The sequence below is a fragment of the Saccoglossus kowalevskii genome, chromosome 9 (assembly GCF_978046115.1).
Source record: "Saccoglossus kowalevskii chromosome 9, keSacKowa6.1, whole genome shotgun sequence".
Lineage (NCBI taxonomy): Eukaryota > Metazoa > Hemichordata > Enteropneusta > Harrimaniidae > Saccoglossus > Saccoglossus kowalevskii.
In genome coordinates, this window is record NC_140649.1 from 33,072,958 (window position 1) to 33,094,538 (window position 21,581).

The following is a 21,581-nucleotide window of genomic DNA, read 5'->3' on the forward strand; positions in this document are numbered from 1 at the left end:
ACATTTCAAACAAATGAAATTATTAACGAAAGACGAGATTTTTCCAGATATTTACGAACATACTGTCACAACAAATTTATGCAAAATTGACAAATACACAAAGAGATATTAGGTTTTATTTTAGCCTTAGAAATATTTTCTTCCACTCAGTCCATGCGTGGGACTTCTATTTAGCTTCATGGTCCTTTGGCTTGTGTTCTCCTTGGGGGAAATAACAATAATTATACAAATCGTAAACTCAACACAGTCAGGAAAAGAAACCTGGACAACCATGTCGTACTTCTGTTGAAATACATTTTGTAGCAGTGCGTCACGCCAGAATATTGTTTAAAATAAAATAGTCAATCCCAGCCAAATCTATGTCAAAGGGTCAGATTGCGTGCATATAATTATAGATAGTTAAAACAAAAAGTATTTGAACTTTTGACAGTTGTTTAACATCTATGCACAGTTACTAAACTCGTAACCGTGATCTATGAAAACCAGAAAATTGTTAGTAGTCCGAATTTTTGCACAGTCGAAAATAAAGCGGAAATTCAACAAGCGGTCGCGGAAGCAGGCGAGAGGTTGGGCGAAATGAGTTCTGTACTTCTTTGTTTGATGAAGCGATGCTGATGCCACATTGTCACCATAATGAGGCCACAATGAAGCGAAGCGATAACCGCCTAACTTTTTAATGTCGCGACGTTGAAGCGATGCTGAAGCCATAACAATGCCATAATGATGCGATGCTGAAGCGAAGGTGAAGCTGAAGTGAAGCCAAAGCTTCCGCGAGAACTGTACTGTATGTAGCAAGTTTCATTGAAATGTAATGATTAGTACTTAAAATATCAAAATTATGCAAATTAGTCACATCAAAGTCAAAATCAGGTACATATACTGAGTCACACATGGGTATGGACTTACCTTCCCACAAGCTCTACAATGATGTCTTCTTTTAGTAAATGTAAACTTTGTACTACACATCATGCAGTTAGGGGCCTCTGGATCTGGTACCCACAGAGGAGCTACATTCCCTAACTGAAAGGCACCCTCAGGTAAGTCAACATTAAACCGAGTTTGGAAATCTTCACTGTTAATAGCCGACAAAGTTTGTTCAGCAGAGCCAGCTGCTGAATTAATGGAATGTGCTGGGTCATCAGTACTGTGTTCGTCTTCAAGCAGTACCTGCACTTCATTATTTGCCTTAACAGCTTCATTTTCAGTCAGGGCTTCATTTGCATGTTCAAGCGTCTCGCTAGGTGGCGGATAATCAGCGAGTACTTTGCGTGACCCAGCATGGTTAAAATCCAAGCGTAAATTTTGTCTCAGAGTGTTCTGCCTAATCGCTACTGGTGGGGTATTCCGAGGATCGCTCTCTGAACAGCCCTCCGCACCAGTGTCATTCGCCATACATGTATGTTCAGGCGTTTCTGGAGAATGCTGCTTCCGCTGTTGCAGCCGAAGATTTTCAACATCGCTGGGTTTCATAACTTGTGTTGATGATGTCATCATAGTTGCAGCAGTGGCTACAGAGAGCCCTTCAAGCGCGGAGGCTGCAGCGTCCATCACAGACAAATTATTCTCAACCGGAGTTACGGGGTTAGTCCTGTGACCTGAATTTAGTTCAGTCGTTTCACCCGTTTCATTTGCCCCTATTGACAAGACAGGCCTATTTGTTCGTACTGGCGACATCCCCGCCATCGCTTCAGCATATGATGGCAATCGTGGTGTTGGTGGGTCTGTTAACAGTGGCTGATCTGTTGAATGTATTGTGACAATATTTCCCTGTGAAGGTGCGTTCTCAGTAGAGGGCTGACTCCAGATTTCAATTGCCGATATTCCTGAAGTTCTGAGATTTGTCGGCATTTCATCCTGGGGCATCATACTTACCCCCGGTGTTGTTCTCTGAGAGTCATCAGCTGTGTCAATAGAGGACATCTCGTGGTCGGGAGATGCTGAAATGTTTGTATCCTGTGATGCAGGTGATGGTGTAGATGTATCCGACACATTAGGCTGGTTCACTGGTACTGGAGTGTTCTCTGCAGCTGCAATGTCTGTGCTAAGTGTTGAATAATGTGGATCTGTGCTTGATAAGTCATTCTGTGTTTGTGGAGTTTCCTGCCTAGTATCTCTAGTCTCAGTAGCTGCACTCACAGTTTCAGATTGGACAACCACTGGCCTTCCACATTCATCATTTGTAGGAAAAGGTTCTGAACTATGCACATCAGTGGGTGGTAGCGCTACCTGTGAATCGCTATCATCCATTGCTTCCAAGTAAGCGTTCATATCATCTTCCTTTACTTCAATATTCTCAATATTATCAAAGCCCACAGGCGCTTCTGGGTGAGGTACCTCTGAACTGTTATCTTGGACTGTACTAGAATCAAGCGAAGAGACAGTACTCTCCTCAATTGAGGATGGAGAGAGGTCAGTATTCGCAGTATGCAGAGAATCCGAATTGTTGACATTCTCTGATTCACTGACATGAGTATTGTACTTGTTAGTTTCATGATTAGTTTGCTCTTGGTCGTTTGCAGTGACTGGTTCAATTGGCTGCGATGAGCCAGGCATCACAACAGGATGAGGTAATGAGTCAAATTGCTGTGTATTGCTATGGTTAAGTCCAGGTGGGATCTTGGATGCTTGCCAGTGGTTATCTGGCATCAGTAAACTGCTAGAACACAGCACTGGGTTTTCCACCGTCAATAAATCAAGGTCTAAGTTACTTTTTTCTTGTTTGCTGTTGGTGCTCACACTTTGTAAATTTTCCAGTGATACGCTGTGGGGTAAATTAGTCGGTAAGAAAGAACTGAAGTCCTGATTGCCTAACAATGAATTGCTATCAGTTCTCACACGGCTGTTTGAGGCAGATAAAGTCGTCACAGTATTGTCTGGTGAAGTTTCCAGGTTAACACTACTCTCTGAAGCATCCTGCCCATCGTGATAATCCTTTGGTGCTCCAGAGACGGGGTTAATAATCGGCGACAGTGCCGGAGCAAAGTCTGCTTCTGATAAATCGAGGAGATCTGCAGGCTCAAAGGTTAGTCCATATCGTTCCATAGGATTACTATTTTCCATACTATCTGGTGGATTAACACCATTCAAATCATGATAACAATTTTGTTGCGAGTTTCCAGAGAGTTTACGAGCACCGAATGCAGAATCTGTAAAAAAAAAGGGAGACACTTATAAAAACTTCTGACATCGCTTATTTGAGTGAAAAATGATTACTTTTGCACAAAATCCTATTATACATATACAATAATACAATAATATTTTTTGGACTTCTTTAATATCCGGACCATCTAATTTTTATTGAAACAAGAATTTGATGGTTTCCCTCCAATAACTTCAATGGAAATGGTTACAATGTACCAATCTACCTTGATTTTCCTCTTATTGATGAGAAATAGAACTAATTACACTTTCTTCATGTTTCTACTGTTTTACACTGTCTCTCTGTGAAAATATTAGTTTGATTAGTCTTTAAGAAATTCAGCTACATTATTTTTTTCATGGTCCCATTAATTAATAATTACTTAAGTACTGTAATTTTTCTATTTTTGCTGCTAATTGTAATCCACTAAATTGAATCCACGTTGCCAGTTACAGTACAATGTAAATATGCTCAAAAAGTCAAAACACTAAAATTAAATGGTAATGGAAAAAATGGTTTTACAGTATTTTAGCTGAACTTCTTACATTTATTCTGAGAAATCACTCACAAATTTAGTATACAGCTGAAGTATGAGAATAAAACCACTGTGGTAGAATATGTGTGCAATGTCAACAATTATGCACAATATTATACATGTAGTACTTGTCCGACTAAGTGCCTCCATCCCCACTTTTGGGCATTTCTATTTTCTGGTTCACGTTCAGCTAAGCGTCAATCCCTTCCAAAATGCTCCAAATTTCATAAAAGCTGGTCTTCAAGCAATGTTTGACTTTTCTCGATACTAGTAATGATTGTTTATATAATACAGCGTTCAAATTTGCTGCCGAGAATATCGTGTGAATGCACAGACCATGGTAACTGTTTGTAAAATGTGCTTCAACAATGACTTGTTAACAACTATGCAAGACGGTAAATACTTCATTCCATATTTAGTTTACCTTTCAAAAATTGCTAAGTACCCTATTTTAAAAATTCATGCCATTTTCTGTCGAAATCAATTTCAACAGGTCATACTTTGACATCAATAATTCACTTTCGATTACTGGTACCAGAATGCCTTCAGGGAATTCCTCCAGAAATTGTGTCAGTACAAAACTGCATTCTGATTGGTTAATAACAGTATCAGGTCAAAGGACATTGTTAGTGCAGGAAAACATCATGGTGGAAATTACTTTGCGAACAATTGAAAACATTCAACAAAGATAATGATGGATCTCTTGATTTTGACTGTTTTCCCACAGACCCTAATAAAATCATATGGTATGTAAATAATATTCTAATAAAACATGCATATTTAATGAATCATTTTTGTTTTGTCATTGTATAATCTGGCACATTATGTGAACCAACATTGTCTTTTGGCCTATTTTTTGAGTAGGGTGCTTGACTTAGCACCCAACCCCATATATAAAATGATTTTGTGAGCCGAGTACCCTGGGCACTAAGTTGGATGAGTACGGTACTTCCCTTATTGTTTTTCTCACAAATGTTACACTCACGATAATTGATTGCATTATTTGCTACAATTGAATAAATTCTGACCATGAAAGATAAGATGACAGAAAGTCCTTGTAGTACACTATAGAAAACTAATAAGCCGACATTAGTCAGAGACAGTAACACTAGACCCATAAACAAACAGCCACAAGCATCTCAGCCAGCTTTTACATGCAATGTAGTTACTATTAAACAATTTTGAAATGCCTTTACCCTAGCTGACTTTGTATACTTTGAGCTCTGGAATCAAGAGAAGCTAAGTAATCTCAGTTGCATTCCAAGTGTTGTCACAGCTATAGGTTACATACAAATCAGTATGTTACAATTAACCACACATACTGTGGAATACTTTATTTTCGCTTGGAATTAATTTTCGCTATTTTTGCTGAAGGAATGATTCAGTGAAAATAAAATCCAACGAATATACCTTTTTTCCTATCTTTTACATTCAACTCACTAAAAATCAGTGAAAATAAATTCCATACAACACACCTAAAAAGTCTTTTCAGAGAAAATTAATTTCAGTGAAAATAAAGTTTTTTACAGTACATAAAGCTTTCCTTACAAAAACACATCGATGGTTAAAGCAACAAATAATTCTGTTGCCATCATACCAGTACCATGCCAGCTGATATACACAAATATGAATGAAATTTACTCTGGGAGTCTGAATATTTATCTTGATTCCCAAGTATGTTTCTTTTATACATACTTACCACATATGAGATTAAAAATGTGATAATTAATTTCACTCGAGTTAAACTCATTTAAATGTTTTCGAGCAAAGTTAAGAATTAATTAATAATCAATTAATAGCGACATTAGTACAAGTCTTATTTTATAAATGAGGGTTGGTCTTTATATCGAGTTGAATACTGTGGTGAGAAATATGCAGTTGATATGGTGTATAATTGGTTGATAGGTCTCAACAAATGCTACGTACGAACAGAATATCAAAGAATTACACATACATATATGGACATGCATAGCTTTGTAAGTAACTAACTCTGCACACACGCACACACATTGTGCAGTATTATAACACAACATTCACATGTAGGACTGATACACAAAAGTAACATACATGTATATCTGAATTATTGAAAAAAATGTAATGTATGAAAATGGGACCCGCCCCTTATACTACTATGATGATAATTTGATTTTAGTTACCACGACAACACATTAATGACATATTGAAATGATCTGCTGATTACAGAAATGATTTTATGACCCGAATCAGTCATTACCTTCATTTTTCTCAAACTCATCCAATAAACTATCAATGTCATCAGCCTGGGCAAAGAATGAGGAAGCCATCTTTGACCTTTGACCTAGTAAAGAGAGACAATAGTTACCCATTTGTTTTAGAGGCTGTTTACAAGTGGTGGCAGATTGCAAGAAGTGGGGGTTGAAGGGATGTACTTTTCAAACCAACATTTCCTTATCGTGACTTGATCATGTTAGAAACAGACATGCTGGGCAGCACATGCATTAGTTCCTCAGGACAACTCATTAGCATATTTCAAGTTGTAGTAAATTCAGCAGAGGAGGCTCTGATGAGCATGGTGCGTCATAAAACAGAAATAGCTAAGAAAAGAGACCCCGAGGAACAAATGTGCATGTTATTCATTCTTGACTAATATGCTGACAAAAACGAAAATGTCACATGGCAGAGAAAATCTGATTAAATTGTAGGTACATGCTACATTCCCTGGTGTTTTTACATTGCAAATCAATCCCAGCAAACTAAACCTGGAGCCCTATGCATAGAAATCACGTGCTGGGAACTCTCCTCTCACAACCAACCAGAAAAAAACATTACTGTAACAAACTACTTTATTTAGTAAATGTTGCTTGTAACATGAATGCACAGTTAAAAGATCACAGCCTACACCTGAGAGTACATCAGAATATATACGAGGGAGCTGTATAATCAGTGGCTCACAGTGACCTATGTTTTGAAAAAATAATATGGAAATAAAATTCAAATTCAGAGTGACCCAATTTCTAAAAAAAAAATGCCTTAGACATATACAACACACACGTAAAATCTGCAACAGAATGCTATCCTGAAACAAAACAGTAATAAACATAAGATAAATATAGAAAATGAATACATGCAAGATTTAGACTAGCAATGGCTGGTAATGCAGTACTTATTGGTGCCACCCCGAGGAAGAAAATACAGAATAGTACACACTGGAAAATAATTCACACTTGGGTGAACCAATCTCAAATGCTGGAGGGATTATTTTCTCTAATAGTGAGGGTGGATAGTACACTGGAAAGCCGAACATAGAGTGGGTACATGTGAGTGCTTACTTTAGTGTGAATAATGATAAGTGGCCATGTAAGAACACCAGGGGTTATAAGCACTAATCATTTCACTTTAGATTATGTAGGAAGATTATTATTTTTTATTTATTTATAATTTACTGTCAAAATAAAAAAAAAAATTTCGATTAAAACTGTCACCATGACAGGAAGTTATTGTAATGAGCAGCTGATAATTACTGACAATTTAAATAAGATTAATTTAAGTTACCCGGGGTAAACTGTTTTTAACTGTTTATTTTTTACCATTTTGTACATAGTTTTTATTTCATGAAATACTTGCCAAAATGACCTTTGACGCATCAAATGAACATACATGTGGGTCAAAAGGTTAGAGTGTACAGAATATATACATGTGAGCTAAACAACTAAAATATGAATTTCTATCCATTTATATAGTATTATCATAAACATAAATGTATGCCTTTGTACATGAAATACTGTAAAATCAGTACTAAAAGTCACATCACTAATAGAAGCCACACCCATTCTTTTTGAACAAGTGAAACCCCAAAATTTCCCATCCCTTATACTGGATTCTGTCGTAAATTCGCCCTGGGCCATGGTAGTTTGGGTTTTAAAAAAAATAAAATGGGACCAAGAAATTGCAATTTTTTCGGCAGTTTTTTAAGGTGTTATTTTAATCTTTTCTGATGCCTAAAGTTTCACGGTAGTCATTGATGCCTATTCAAGAGTATGATGTTTATTGCGACTAGCGTGAATGGGTATAAGCTTCGTTTCGACAATGAACTGTTAACATAATTAAATTATTCTTCAAATGCTCAGTTTATCTTTTGAAAATAAATAATTTTGTTATTTAAAAACAAATCATGCCACTTTCCCACCAAAATCCAAGCCAAAAGATCGTACAACAACATCCACAAATCTCTTCCGTGCTGCGTTTAATAACATTAACATATTTAAATGAGCTATGGTAATTTGAACACGTTGGCATCATCTATCGTTCTCATTGGTTAATTATGGATTTGACCTGTCAAGTCAAAGAACACCGTCCCAGGTCAAAATATGGTGGATATTCATTTCTACAGCATCGAGCGAAAATGCAATCGGAATCATTCGCTTTTGATGAAATAAGTTGAAATTTATTTGCATTTCATAACAATTCACCAAATTTATCTTTTGCACGTTAACAATTGTGAAACGCAGTATGACCGATTATGTTACCGTGATCATTTGCTACTAAGCAATGCAGTTGGGTTTGTTTTTATTTGAAACTACTTTTAGAACATACTTTTGTTACTAATAAAATAAAACAAGATTATTGTATTTGGCGCACCGTGTTACTTTATGTGATTTTTTTTGGTGAAAGTTGCGCGGTCTACTTTTTAATCCAGCAAGAAAAAATTTTTAGATTAGCTTCTGCAATAGTTTCTTTCGCTTTGGGTGGTCCAACTGCCAGCGTTGAAATCAGCGTAGGTGGATTTTTCAATGAAAATATAAGCCCCCAACAATATTTGATGATCATTTTCTGAAATTTTCAACCCCCACCAGCCATGAAACCGCCCAGGCCGATTTTTCAGATGGACTAATTTACGACAGAATCCGGTACATGTATGTGCAGATGCTAATTGAAGTTGTTTCCCCTTCTGTTGCTTTGTACCATTTTAATAGAAACTGAAGCTTTCATAGTAGTACCTTGTGTCTACTTTAGGTAATTTAGGCTTAGAAAATCTATACTGTACATTCAAAAAGATTTGTACAGTGATAACGCTGCCACCAAACTGTATGGCAAGTATCCAGCTTACTAAATCTATACTGTGTATATACAAGAATTACTTATCAAGAAATAAGATGCAATCCAACCTAATGTATTTTAAGAGCCATGAGAGAAAACAAACGTTGGAACAAACAATTTTGGTAAGATAAATTGATATTGATCATTTATCAAATCATTTTGTTAAAAGTACAAAAGAATAAATGTTTACTGACATTTTGATTGCATTCACATAATATATCATCTTTTGCTAGGATGAGTAGAAGTGGGTTACAGAGTGCAACTATTGAAAATTACAAATTGAGGTTAAGTGTCATACAGTAAAAGTACAAGAAGTAGTTGTAAGGGTTACCAAGCCACCCGATATGATACATTAGGACATCAATTGTATTTGCTTTGATGGAAGTGTCTGTAAATGAACAGTTATATTCATTGTATATTGGAGTCCGGATTATTAAAATACAACTAATTACGACCAATATGTGCTCCTCAAAGAGCAAATTATAAGGTATTCAAAGAATGTTATATGAGTATTACTGTCATTTACCCAAACCCGAATACTAACTCAAAATGAATCTGAACTGGAATCCAGAGCCACCCTAAAATAAAAAATACAATTGTCGCACCCATAGTTTTCTCTTGTAAACTTTGGGGCAACAGTCGCTTCCTGTCCCTTGTTGTGAGATTGTGTAAGTTGTTGCCACATTGTTTGTAAGTTTGTATGCTGTGCTCAACCTTGTGTGATAGTGACATCCCCCGTTTTCATGAATGGTCTCGCCCATCATCGGTTGTTTACTTCTAGAACACTGTCATGTGATCATGGCGAACCTCGTAGGAAACAGTGGAATCTGTACAAAGTTGTTATGAATGATGTGACTCGCGCATAGCAATGGGCTGAGTACGCTTCAACGCTAGATCAGAACTTAGCGAGAGGGACGAACAGCGCGAGAATGAAGGAACGAACATCGCGAGGAGGAGGAAACAGGAGAAACAGCGCGAGGACGGGGGGAACGAGTACAAAAACAGTGGAAGGACGGGTAGCAACGGAAAGGCTGTGGGGAAGAGTGAGTGTTGGACAGGCTTATCGTGACACGAACACTGCGCAGTACATGATTTGTATTGTTTGCGACAAGTGCTTGTAGGAAATTGAGTCGGACTTGGTTGTAATACAGCGCAACGTATGTACAGTACGTGTGTATGAAGTCTAGTGTGTGAAATCTTGCTGTTCCTGTGGTGCCGTATATTGTTGTTTTGCCTCGCTGTGACAGAAATCCCCCAGGAAATCGCCGTTTATGTGTTCTGACGTGGAAAAGCAGCTAAAGACCGAATAGTGAACATTGACTTGTGAGTTATTTATCAGTGCATTTATTTCTGTTTATTCAGACTTTTCTTGGGTTATTTCCCCTTTTTTATTTGTCACTGTGTGTATCTGTGTATGCGCGTGAGAGACGTCAGTGTCTTGTTAGCTCAAATGTCAGTTTGTTGTTTCTTATTGCTTGCATTTAGACGTTGTACTAATATTTGGGGTCACTTGTGTTAGGTGGTGACAGTATTTGAGGAAATTTTACCCATTTGTGTTTAGTTGGGTTTCTCTTAATATATATTTCTGTGCCGCGCGAATTTCCTTTTGCGTTTATCGATTCCACTTTTAGCCAGCTGACATTATACGTAGCAAGACTACCCGTATGTGTGAGTGAGTGGCAACAGGTTGCACGCTATTCTAAATAGTGTGATTTCCTTTATTTATTGACACAAAAGTAATTGTATTTCATTCGAGTGTGGCAAGTTTACTAGTCTGAACATAGCCTATTTATGTGTACCTTGCCTACATTGATATTATTGAATATAGCCAATTTATTGTGTACCTTTAGTGTGTATTTCTCATTATATTGTCACCTGTGTTATGTACTTATAGCAGTGCAAGGCTTGTTGAAGTGCATTTACGGTGATATTGAACTTGGATAGTTGTTATATTGTTATATTATATTGCCAACATAGTTATTATTGACTGCTGCATAGTATCTAGCTATGAGCTGAGTTTTGCTGTGCATTTTTATACAATGTTTGTGTACTATTGTGTATGAAATTTAACACATTTTGTTGATATTTTGCCTTATTTATTAAATGCTCATGTTGACTTGTAACTGAGATTTTGTTGTCAGCCTATTGCTTCCTGTGCTGTCCTGTATCTGTTTTGAGTCATCACCTCAACCCATCAAAGCATTTTTGAATACCGACTCGTGACACCACGAATCGCCCCTGAAGATAAAATTCTATCGTATACTCTCACCAGTGGGGTCCCAGAGCTAGCTGGCCCTACACCAACAGCAGAGGAAAGAAACGAGAGGTGCGACAGTGGCGCCCAACGTGGGGCGGCGTGTTACGATTACGAAGTACGTGTCGGTGACGCTTTGATTTGTGATATACTTTGTACAGTGGAGGTTTCAATTGTGGTCCCTTGCGGCTTGTTTTTTTGGCTCAGTAACCAGTGGTTCAGCAATCAGTAGACATGGCTTCTAGTGGCAGTGATGACGAAGTTCCTAAACTTGATGGAACTCCTGCTTCAGGAGTGTCTGAGTTGCATACTGTGGCTCATCAACGTGAGTTAGAAGAAGAGATTGAGCGGTCACGTAAGTTGGTACAGGAGCTGAGAGAGAGTAATGAGCGACTGCGTCAGCGAGAGTCAGAGAACCTGTTCCTGTCTGAACGTGGTGTCCAGATGGACAATGCAGGCAAGATCAGGAGTAGAGGGTTTGGTGATAGCCTTCCTGTGAGAGCACCAGAAGTTCAACCTGAGCACTATGGTAAGCGTGAGTGGACTAGGCCGACATATGTGCAGCAGAGGCCTAGGTTGTCTTCATTCTCAGGTGACCCTGGTCGAAAAGGAGATGTAGTCTTTGAGGTATGGAAGTATGAAGCTCAACTACTGCGGGAAACAAACTGGCAGGTTCCAGAGATAGTGCTACAAGCTATTCGAGCCTCTCTACATGGTAGTGCAGCTCGATTGGTGATGTATATGGACATGGGTGTAACCGCTGATGAGATCATAGCGAAGTTAGAAGGCAGGTTTGGCGAAGTTGAGACTGGAGAGACCCTGCTGGCCCAGTTCTACAGTAACAGTCAGCAGAAGGAGAGTGAATCCATAGTTGAGTATGGGAACCGATTGGAACTTGCATTGGAGACTGTTAGGAAGCGGGGTGGCATTGACTCTAGTCAGTTAGACAAGACATTGAGAACAGTGTTCTGGCGCAACATTTCTGATGCAAAAGTGAAGTCCATAGCTCGCCATGGCTACCATGGGGCCAGCACTTACGATGAGTTGTTGCGTGTGACCCGAGAAGCTGAGCAAGAAGTGAGAGAACAGGTTCAGGCTTTGGCCAAGCCAAAGCGTTTGATTGGTGCCAAATCGCAACAATTGTCTGGTGAGGATGTGTGCGATGAGGATAGTCCAGCTGGTTCTGCACATGTCAAAGCATTACAGAAAGTGCTGACACCACTTGAGTCATTGGTGGCTCGCATTGAGGCAGTTGAAACCCGACTGAAGCAGTGTGAGGTTGCAGACAAAGAGCAACCAATCAGAGGCGCTGACACCAAGCCTCGAGGCAATGCATGCTACTCGTGTGGAGAGGTTGGACACTACTCAAGAGATTGTCCACGCAAGATAAAGTGTGATAAACGGAACATACAGTGCCGTGAGTGTGATAAATTTGGCCACATAGCCAGAAACTGCCCTGAAAGAAAGGACAAAGAGAAGGATGGGTCTGGTGGGAGATCAGGTTCTCGCTGTGCAACAAGTAGAATATCTAGAGGACACAGGAGGTCTGGGAAGCCCAATGCAAAACCTTGTTCTTCAGAAGATGCACACATGGCTCAAGATGGAGGCAAGCCAATGATGCTGCAGTCTGTGGTGTGGAACAGAATGGTTGGATCTGCCCGTGAGGAGACTGTCTTTATTGAGGGCAAACAAAGCAAATGTTTGATGGACACTGGTTCACAAGTGACAACAGTTGGGCAACGTTTTTATAAGGAGCACCTTAAGTCTTGCCCAATGCTGAGAATGGAGGAGGATTTTATTGTTACTGGTGCTGGTGGCCAAGAAGTACCTTTTCTGGGGCACATTGAGGTGACTGTCAAGTTTCCAGCTAGGGTGTTTGGTAGAACAGAGAATCATGATGCAGTAGCTCTCGTTGTGCCAGACAATGACTACACTCTAAAGACTCCTGTGACCATTGGCACAAATGTCTTAGATCAATGTCACCGCTCATATGAAAACAGTGGCAGTGGTCATGGATACAGTGGTGCTGCTAGATACATGAAGTCAACAGCGGCTAGACTGGTGCAGCGTGACTTGGATGCACGAGACAAGTTCCTAGGGCCGAAAGGTCAAGTAGGAGAAGTGAGGGCTGATATAAACAAGCCAGTGATGATTCGTCCTGATGACTGCCAAATCATATGGGGCAAGGTTAAAGGTGGCACTAGAAGGGACAGATATGTGGTGGCTGTAGAGCCAACTGGAAACTCATGGGCGCCCATAGAAGCAGAGCCTGCAGTAGCTGTGTTGGAATGTGAGGGAAAGAAGTCAAGGGTTCCAGTGAGAATATCTAACACTTCACAGAAAAGTATCACTGTCAAGCCAGGATGTGTGATTGGGAGAGCAACCGCAGTGATTGAAGTGAGTAGTACTGGGGAGAAGTCTCATTTTTCTGGGACAGATTTTGCTGACAATGAACCACATTGTTTAGAAATAGATGGAGTCCAGTTTGATCTGCATGGTGCACCTATTGATGAGCACGAGTTGAAGATGGCTGAGAACTTTTTCAGAGATCATGTTGATTCCTTCTCTAAGCATGAAAATGATCTAGGCAAGTGTGATTTAGTGAAACATCGGATACGTCTTACTGATGATATTCCAGTTAGAGAGAGACACAGGAGGGTGCCACCTTCAATGTACAGTGAGCTAAAGAGAATCCTCCAGGGGATGCTAGATGGTGGAATCATCAGAGAATCAAACAGCCCTTATGCTGCTCCCATTGTGTTGGTTGCGAAGAAGGATGGGAGTAAGCGACTCTGCATCGACTATCGCAAATTGAACTCGAAAACCATCCGAGATGCCTATGCACTGCCCAGAATAGAGGAAAGCATGGACGCATTGAAGGGAGCAGAGTGGTTCTCAACCATAGACTTGAAGAGTGGGTACTGGCAAATGAGCATGGATGAACGTGACATAGAGAAGACTGCTTTTGTGACACCAGTTGGTCACTATGAGTGCAATAGGCTTCCTATGGGGCTCTCTGGTAGTGCCAGCTCATTTCAGAGAGTTATGGAGAGATGTCTAGGCGACTTAGCCATTAAGACCTGTTTGGTTTATCAGGATGATGTGATTGTCTACTCTGTTTCATTTCGTGAAAACCTTGAGAGGCTAGGAGAAGTGCTGAAGAAGCTGCGTGACAATGGGTTGAAGGTCACTGCCAAAAAGTGCCAGTTCTTCAGACAGGAAGTGAAATACTTAGGACACATTGTTTCTAAAGATGGAGTACGCACAGACCCTGCCAAAACAGAAGCCCTGCGTATGTGGCCAGTTCCACGAAGTGCCAAGGAAGTGAAGACTTTCTTGGGAGTTGCTGGGTATTATCGTCGCTATGTAAAGGATTTTGCAAAGATAGCAAAACCACTGAATGAACTGACCGTGGGTTTGTATGTAAGAAAGAACAATAAGAAGAAATATTGTGGCAGAAAAGAACTTCCTGAGTTCAAATGGACTGCGGAATGTCAAGCTGCTTTTGAAATATTGATTGATCGTCTAACAACACCGCCAGTGTTGGCCTATATTGACTACGAGAAACCATTTGAGTTGCACACAGATGCTAGTCAAATAGGACTGGGTGCGGCCCTGTATCAAGACCATGACGGAGTGAAGAGAGTAGTGGCATATGCCAGCAGGGGGCTTTCCAAGAGTGAAAAGAATTATCCAGCTCACAAGCTGGAGTTTTTAGCACTGAAATGGGCAGTCAGTGATAAATTTAGGGATGTGTTGTATGGAAACAAATTCAAAGTGGTCACAGACAACAATCCTCTGACCTACATCCTGACATCAGCACGTTTGGATGCCACGGGGCATCGGTGGTTGGCGCGTCTTGCAGAGCATGATTTCACACTTGAGTACAGACCAGGAAAATTGAATGGTGATGCTGATGCCTTGTCACGTCGACCGCAGCAGGGGTACTCAACAGACAGGAAGGAGAAACCTCATTGGTTAGACTGGTGCCCACCTACAAAACGTGATAGTGAAGTCATGACATCTGAAGAAGTATCAGCTGTTTGTCGAGCTCAAATGGCTGACACAATTCCCTGTGTAGAGGTGATTGGTGCTGCATCAACGGCTGTGCCTTTGGCACTAGGTGAACCAAGTGTTGACGTATGTCAAGGGACACTTCCAGAAATGACACCTGAGATGTGGCGAGAAGAGCAATTAAAGGATCCAGTCGTTGGGAGAGTGCATGAGCTTTTTCTGAGAGGACATAAACCCAACAAGAGGGAACGCGAAACTGAGTCTGTTGAGGTGCTAGATGCCCTCAAGGAGTGGAGTCGACTGTGTGTGAGGAAGGGCGTTCTGTACAGACAGAGGAAAGATGCTGACGGCCATATGATGTATCAGTTGTTCTTGCCAAAAAGGTTTCGCGGCACTGCCCTTGAAGCACTGCATGATGATGTTGGGCATCTGGGACAAGACAGGACACTTGAGTTGATGAGAGCCAGGTTTTATTGGCCAAAGATGGCAGGTGATGTAGTAAAGAAAGTACAGTCCTGTGACAACTGTATCAGACGCAAGGTGACTGCTGAGGGGAGAACCAAGGTTCCATTGGTTAGTATCAAAACTACACGGCCACTGGAGTTGTTGTGCATTGACTATCTTACACTTGAAGCATCTAAAGGGGGATATAAAGATATATTGGTTGCAACTGACCACTTCACTAGATATGCATTAGCTATCCCCACAAGAAATCAGACAGCAAAGGTCACTGCAGAAGCCCTTGTAGATCATTTTATGAATCACTATGGTTTCCCGGCTAGGCTTCATTCAGATCAAGGTCGCAACTTTGAAAGTGGAGTGATACGCCATCTGTGTGAAATGACAGGTGTTATCAAGTCTCGGACAACACCTTATCATCCGCAAGGGAATGGACAGTGTGAGCGATTCAATCAGACATTGCTTGGAATGTTAGGCTCACTTACTGAGGAACAGAAACAGAATTGGAGGCAACATGTTGGACCAGTTGTGCATGCCTACAATTGCACGAGAAGTGATGCTACGGGGTACTCTCCATATTTTTTGATGTATGGGAGGCACCCCAAATTGCCTGTTGATGTGTACCTGGGGCTTGAGACTAAGGAGGATGCTGTAGAGAGCGCTGCAGAGTATGCTGTCCATCTACGCAAGCGTCTGGCAGAGGCATACAAGTTAGCATCTGAGCATGCAGACAAGAAAGCAGCTCAACATAAGAAGCGATATGATAAACACACAAGAACAGCTGATTTGGAACCAGGAGATAGGGTCTTGGTCAGGAATTTGTCGGTGCGAGGAAAACATAAGATTGCAGACCGATGGGAGAAAGAACCCTACATAGTCATTAGACAGACAAGTCCAAACATTCCTGTGTATGAACTGCGACCCGAGGGTAGTGGTAACCATAGAACTCTACATCGTAATATGTTGCTCCCGTGTCACTCCTTGCCAGTTCAGTATCCTGATAGACCCATGCGTCAGTCAAAACAGAAGTTACCCAGGCAAAGAGTAGTGAGAACCCGCTCAAGGCAGAAAGACAGCAGTTCTAGTGATGGAGATGAAACTGATTCTGACTCAGTCGAGTGGGTGGTGGTTCCAAATAGAGTGCATGCCCGGGAGAACTATCCCAATAAAGCAGCAGAAGGACAAATCCAGCTGGCAGAATCTGAAGCTTGTAGAGGTATGGCCGAGTCTGAACCATTGTCATGTGAAACTGAGGAGATTGGTCTGATCCAGTCAAGTGGTAGTAGGGAGGAGCCCACTGCTGAAGAACCTGCACCTGATGGAGATTTAGCCAGTGATGTACCATTTGTGGGTCAGAGTGTGAGGAGATCAAAGAGAGCACCTAGACCACCTGTGAGATATGGGTATGATGAGTTTATAGCCAGTACACAGCGGTGTGATGGTGCGCCGAAGCCATCTGAGACAGAGAAATATGCGGTTATTAAAGGTGAACTTGAGGACTGTAAGAAGCAAGTTTGTAAGCTGATGTCTGAATTGGAGGCATGTCGTAAGACCAAAGTTGGAGATGTAGTTCCAAGCGCAACTGAATCCATCATGCATGTGCCAGTGTTGGAATCTAGTCATAGGAATGTATTGTCGCAAGTGAGTCAGTGGTTTGGTGTCACTACTCAGTGAGTCAAAGGCTAAGGCTCTCATCATGCTTCTAGTTGAGACACCATAGTTGTCGTTTGGCATCTGCTCTTTATGTGAGAGAAGAGGATAAAGGATGTTCTGGAAGTAGATGGGATAAAGGATGTTCTGGAAGTAGATGGAAGTGGAACTTCGGAGAAGCAAGATGAAGAAGGGGGTCCCAGTTCCTTTTACTTTAAAATACCAAATTTAGCACACTTGGAAGTATATGGTGTTGATATTTGCATTTTTGTTGTATGTAAATTAGCTTCTGTTGGGGAGATATTGTTAGTTTTTTTTATATAATTAAGTCAAAAGGTCTAGCCGTCAGTGTGAAGATGAAGTTGACATGAAGATAACTAGTCAATGGCAAAATGAGAAGATAGTGGTGATGAAGAACAAAGTTGTTTTCTCTGTGAGAGTTGTCGATCGATGGTCTTTGACTTTTTTTGTCAAAGATTAATGCGGTCGGGGACGACCTTGGGTTTGGAGGAGGAGAGTGTCGCACCCATAGTTTTCTCTTGTAAACTTTGGGGCAACAGTCGCTTCCTGTCCCTTGTTGTGAGATTGTGTAAGTTGTTGCCACATTGTTTGTAAGTTTGTATGCTGTGCTCAACCTTGTGTGATAGTGACATCCCCCGTTTTCATGAATGGTCTCGCCCATCATCGGTTGTTTACTTCTAGAACACTGTCATGTGATCATGGCGAACCTCGTAGGAAACAGTGGAATCTGTACAAAGTTGTTATGAATGATGTGACTCGCGCATAGCAATGGGCTGAGTACGCTTCAACGCTAGATCAGAACTTAGCGAGAGGGACGAACAGCGCGAGAATGAAGGAACGAACATCGCGAGGAGGAGGAAACAGGAGAAACAGCGCGAGGACGGGGGGAACGAGTACAAAAACAGTGGAAGGACGGGTAGCAACGGAAAGGCTGTGGGGAAGAGTGAGTGTTGGACAGGCTTATCGTGACACGAACACTGCGCAGTACATGATTTGTATTGTTTGCGACAAGTGCTTGTAGGAAATTGAGTCGGACTTGGTTGTAATACAGCGCAACGTATGTACAGTACGTGTGTATGAAGTCTAGTGTGTGAAATCTTGCTGTTCCTGTGGTGCCGTATATTGTTGTTTTGCCTCGCTGTGACAGAAATCCCCCAGGAAATCGCCGTTTATGTGTTCTGACGTGGAAAAGCAGCTAAAGACCGAATAGTGAACATTGACTTGTGAGTTATTTATCAGTGCATTTATTTCTGTTTATTCAGACTTTTCTTGGGTTATTTCCCCTTTTTTATTTGTCACTGTGTGTATCTGTGTATGCGCGTGAGAGACGTCAGTGTCTTGTTAGCTCAAATGTCAGTTTGTTGTTTCTTATTGCTTGCATTTAGACGTTGTACTAATATTTGGGGTCACTTGTGTTAGGTGGTGACAGTATTTGAGGAAATTTTACCCATTTGTGTTTAGTTGGGTTTCTCTTAATATATATTTCTGTGCCGCGCGAATTTCCTTTTGCGTTTATCGATTCCACTTTTAGCCAGCTGACATTATACGTAGCAAGACTACCCGTATGTGTGAGTGAGTGGCAACAGGTTGCACGCTATTCTAAATAGTGTGATTTCCTTTATTTATTGACACAAAAGTAATTGTATTTCATTCGAGTGTGGCAAGTTTACTAGTCTGAACATAGCCTATTTATGTGTACCTTGCCTACATTGATATTATTGAATATAGCCAATTTATTGTGTACCTTTAGTGTGTATTTCTCATTATATTGTCACCTGTGTTATGTACTTATAGCAGTGCAAGGCTTGTTGAAGTGCATTTACGGTGATATTGAACTTGGATAGTTGTTATATTGTTATATTATATTGCCAACATAGTTATTATTGACTGCTGCATAGTATCTAGCTATGAGCTGAGTTTTGCTGTGCATTTTTATACAATGTTTGTGTACTATTGTGTATGAAATTTAACACATTTTGTTGATATTTTGCCTTATTTATTAAATGCTCATGTTGACTTGTAACTGAGATTTTGTTGTCAGCCTATTGCTTCCTGTGCTGTCCTGTATCTGTTTTGAGTCATCACCTCAACCCATCAAAGCATTTTTGAATACCGACTCGTGACACCACGAATCGCCCCTGAAGATAAAATTCTATCGTATACTCTCACCAGTGGGGTCCCAGAGCTAGCTGGCCCTACACCAACAGCAGAGGAAAGAAACGAGAGGTGCGACACAATGTTCCTTTTTTTAATTGTTAAACCATAGCTACTAGAAAATACTGCAGTTATATTTTTAAATGCTGTATTTACTCTATTAGAAGCATGTGATTACTGTAAATATAAATGACAAAAACAAGTCTATGTCAAAATAAGGCAATTCAATGATTTTTGCATGCAATAAACATAATTTTTGCTTTATGTATATTAAAAGATGTGCTTATAATATAGTAAATACAGTATTACTTAATTGTACTTCATGCTTTCAATACTTTCAGCACACGCGAGCTCTTTCTGAGCTTTTTGATTTTACTTTAGTGTTAGTGATAGTAAGGGGATACAAACATGTACAGTACAGTCATGCTATTCAGTCTTTGTAAACCATAGATGGTGCTGGTTATAATAACTATTGGTCCAAACTTGGTTTAATAAAACACAAATCCATAAGCTGACTTAGCAATGAGGTGGAGCATTCTGTGGTGAATTTTAGGTTGTACAAGAATAGACTAGTTATTAGTACCTGTATGAAATGAAATTATAGTCAGAGATGACAGGTACATGTAAATTACAGATATTAATTTATTCATTTTTGTATGAAGCTATAGATTTTTAGTTCAGAAATGTCATAAGGCATTAAAGTTCATATTAATTTATTGGAGTATTGCGACTTAAGTGAAATTCTGATGGTCTGAATTTGTGAGCGTTTGAGGAACAAAAAAAAAACATGGATTTGCAGGATTCACAAATTAATGTGACATACATAATTTGGTAGAAAAAGAATTCCTGTGAATCTATGGATAATGGTAAACTAGTCAAATGTGTTGATAAAGGAAATTTAAAACACATAATCAAATGAAAAGCCAAAGTTAGTGTCAGTATTTTGACGCACTAAAATACAGTGAAATTTGGACATACATTTCCCACAATTCATGAAAATTTAGAACATCATGTACAGTACTTCACATAATAATCCTAAGACCTCCAATAAAGCTATATGAATATTCTGAGGATGCAACTTTAAATTTGGATAAAGAAAAAGGAAGACAGAAGTTGCAAAGAAGTAGGCAACAGATATGCAGGAAGCAGCAAAATACAATAACTGCAAAATCAAGACTACACCATAGAATACCTGTCCCCCATGCTTGATACAATTTTTAACGCGTCAATTTTATCAAGTAATTCTAATTTTCTATAGAAAATAATTTAAATTCCATTTGCAGTAAGTAAGAGACTACAGACTCGTGCACTTACATACATGAGAAAAATAACACTCATTGTTCTCACGTCACACAAGTCGGTATGAGTCATACTTGCTAAGTCATTGTTATGTAAGCGCTGAATAGCTCACGAACAACTCCACTGGCGCTGGTTGGACCAATTTGTAGGCGTATCACCGTCGATGCATGGTAAAAAGACCGTCGAGGTCGATACGCTCGCACGTTCCAGAAGAGATATGTTGCGTCAGAGGCCCTTGACTTATCAACGCGTCCAAACTTCAAGGATCGGCGTTATGACATAACGTTATAAAGTAGTGTTTCCTGTATATATTTCAAATAAATAGTGCATGCATGGCCCTAAGTCGGCGTCGGTACCGACAACGTCCTTGAACTAAAACAAACTACCGATCAGTGATCAGACAATTTGTCGTTTAGTACGTACCTTTATCGACTGCTAGCAACAAATATTCCAGATGTATGGAAGAAGTTTTTGACAAAATATTTAAGGATGAGGTGCAACTAGAAGATGACCACGATGACTCAAATGTCAATGAGGTACTGATCGCAGTGCCAGTTGCCAGTTGGCCGATGTCGACGCAAACTCGGCGATTCGATACAAATAACAGTATGAAATAACGTCAAAATGTCCAAGTCTCCCCAGTTTACACATCCAATGACGCATACTAGTGCATCTTAAAACGCCGAAACCTGGGAACAGTCCCAAAATACCACTAAAACTTCAATGCCACGGGCGAATGGTTACAGCGAAAAAATTCTTCGATTAAACTGGACGGCCATCTTGAAAATTTATAATTTATCACGCATGCGCAGTTCAAGTCTCGTGATTTGCGATAATATTGGTATTTAGCGAGTGTTGTCTGAGTTGGGACTCCGAAGGAAGCATGACGACAAACTGATTGGTAGTTTTGATTTATGCCTCTTATCTTCCATTATCACACGAAGTCAAGCACTATCGAAGACGAGTATATATGATGTCGT

General features: G+C 40.2%; 1 protein-coding gene across 2 annotated transcripts in view; it reads right to left on the reverse strand.

The window, feature by feature from the left end:
* The window catches only part of LOC102801879 (zinc finger FYVE domain-containing protein 16), a 56,540-nt gene extending 35,166 nt beyond the window's left edge, over positions 1 to 21,374 (reverse strand). For both annotated transcript variants that reach the window (XM_085503420.1, XM_078006845.2), the window contains exons 1-3: positions 21,025 to 21,374; positions 5,908 to 5,991; positions 907 to 3,146 (exon numbers count right to left, since the gene is read on the reverse strand). In XM_085503420.1, the coding sequence (XP_085359546.1) occupies positions 907 to 3,146; positions 5,908 to 5,977 (2,310 nt within the window). In that variant the 5' untranslated portion in view covers positions 5,978 to 5,991; positions 21,025 to 21,374. The remainder of the gene's footprint in view (positions 1 to 906; positions 3,147 to 5,907; positions 5,992 to 21,024) is intronic.
* Between the last annotated feature and the right edge of the window lie 207 nt (positions 21,375 to 21,581).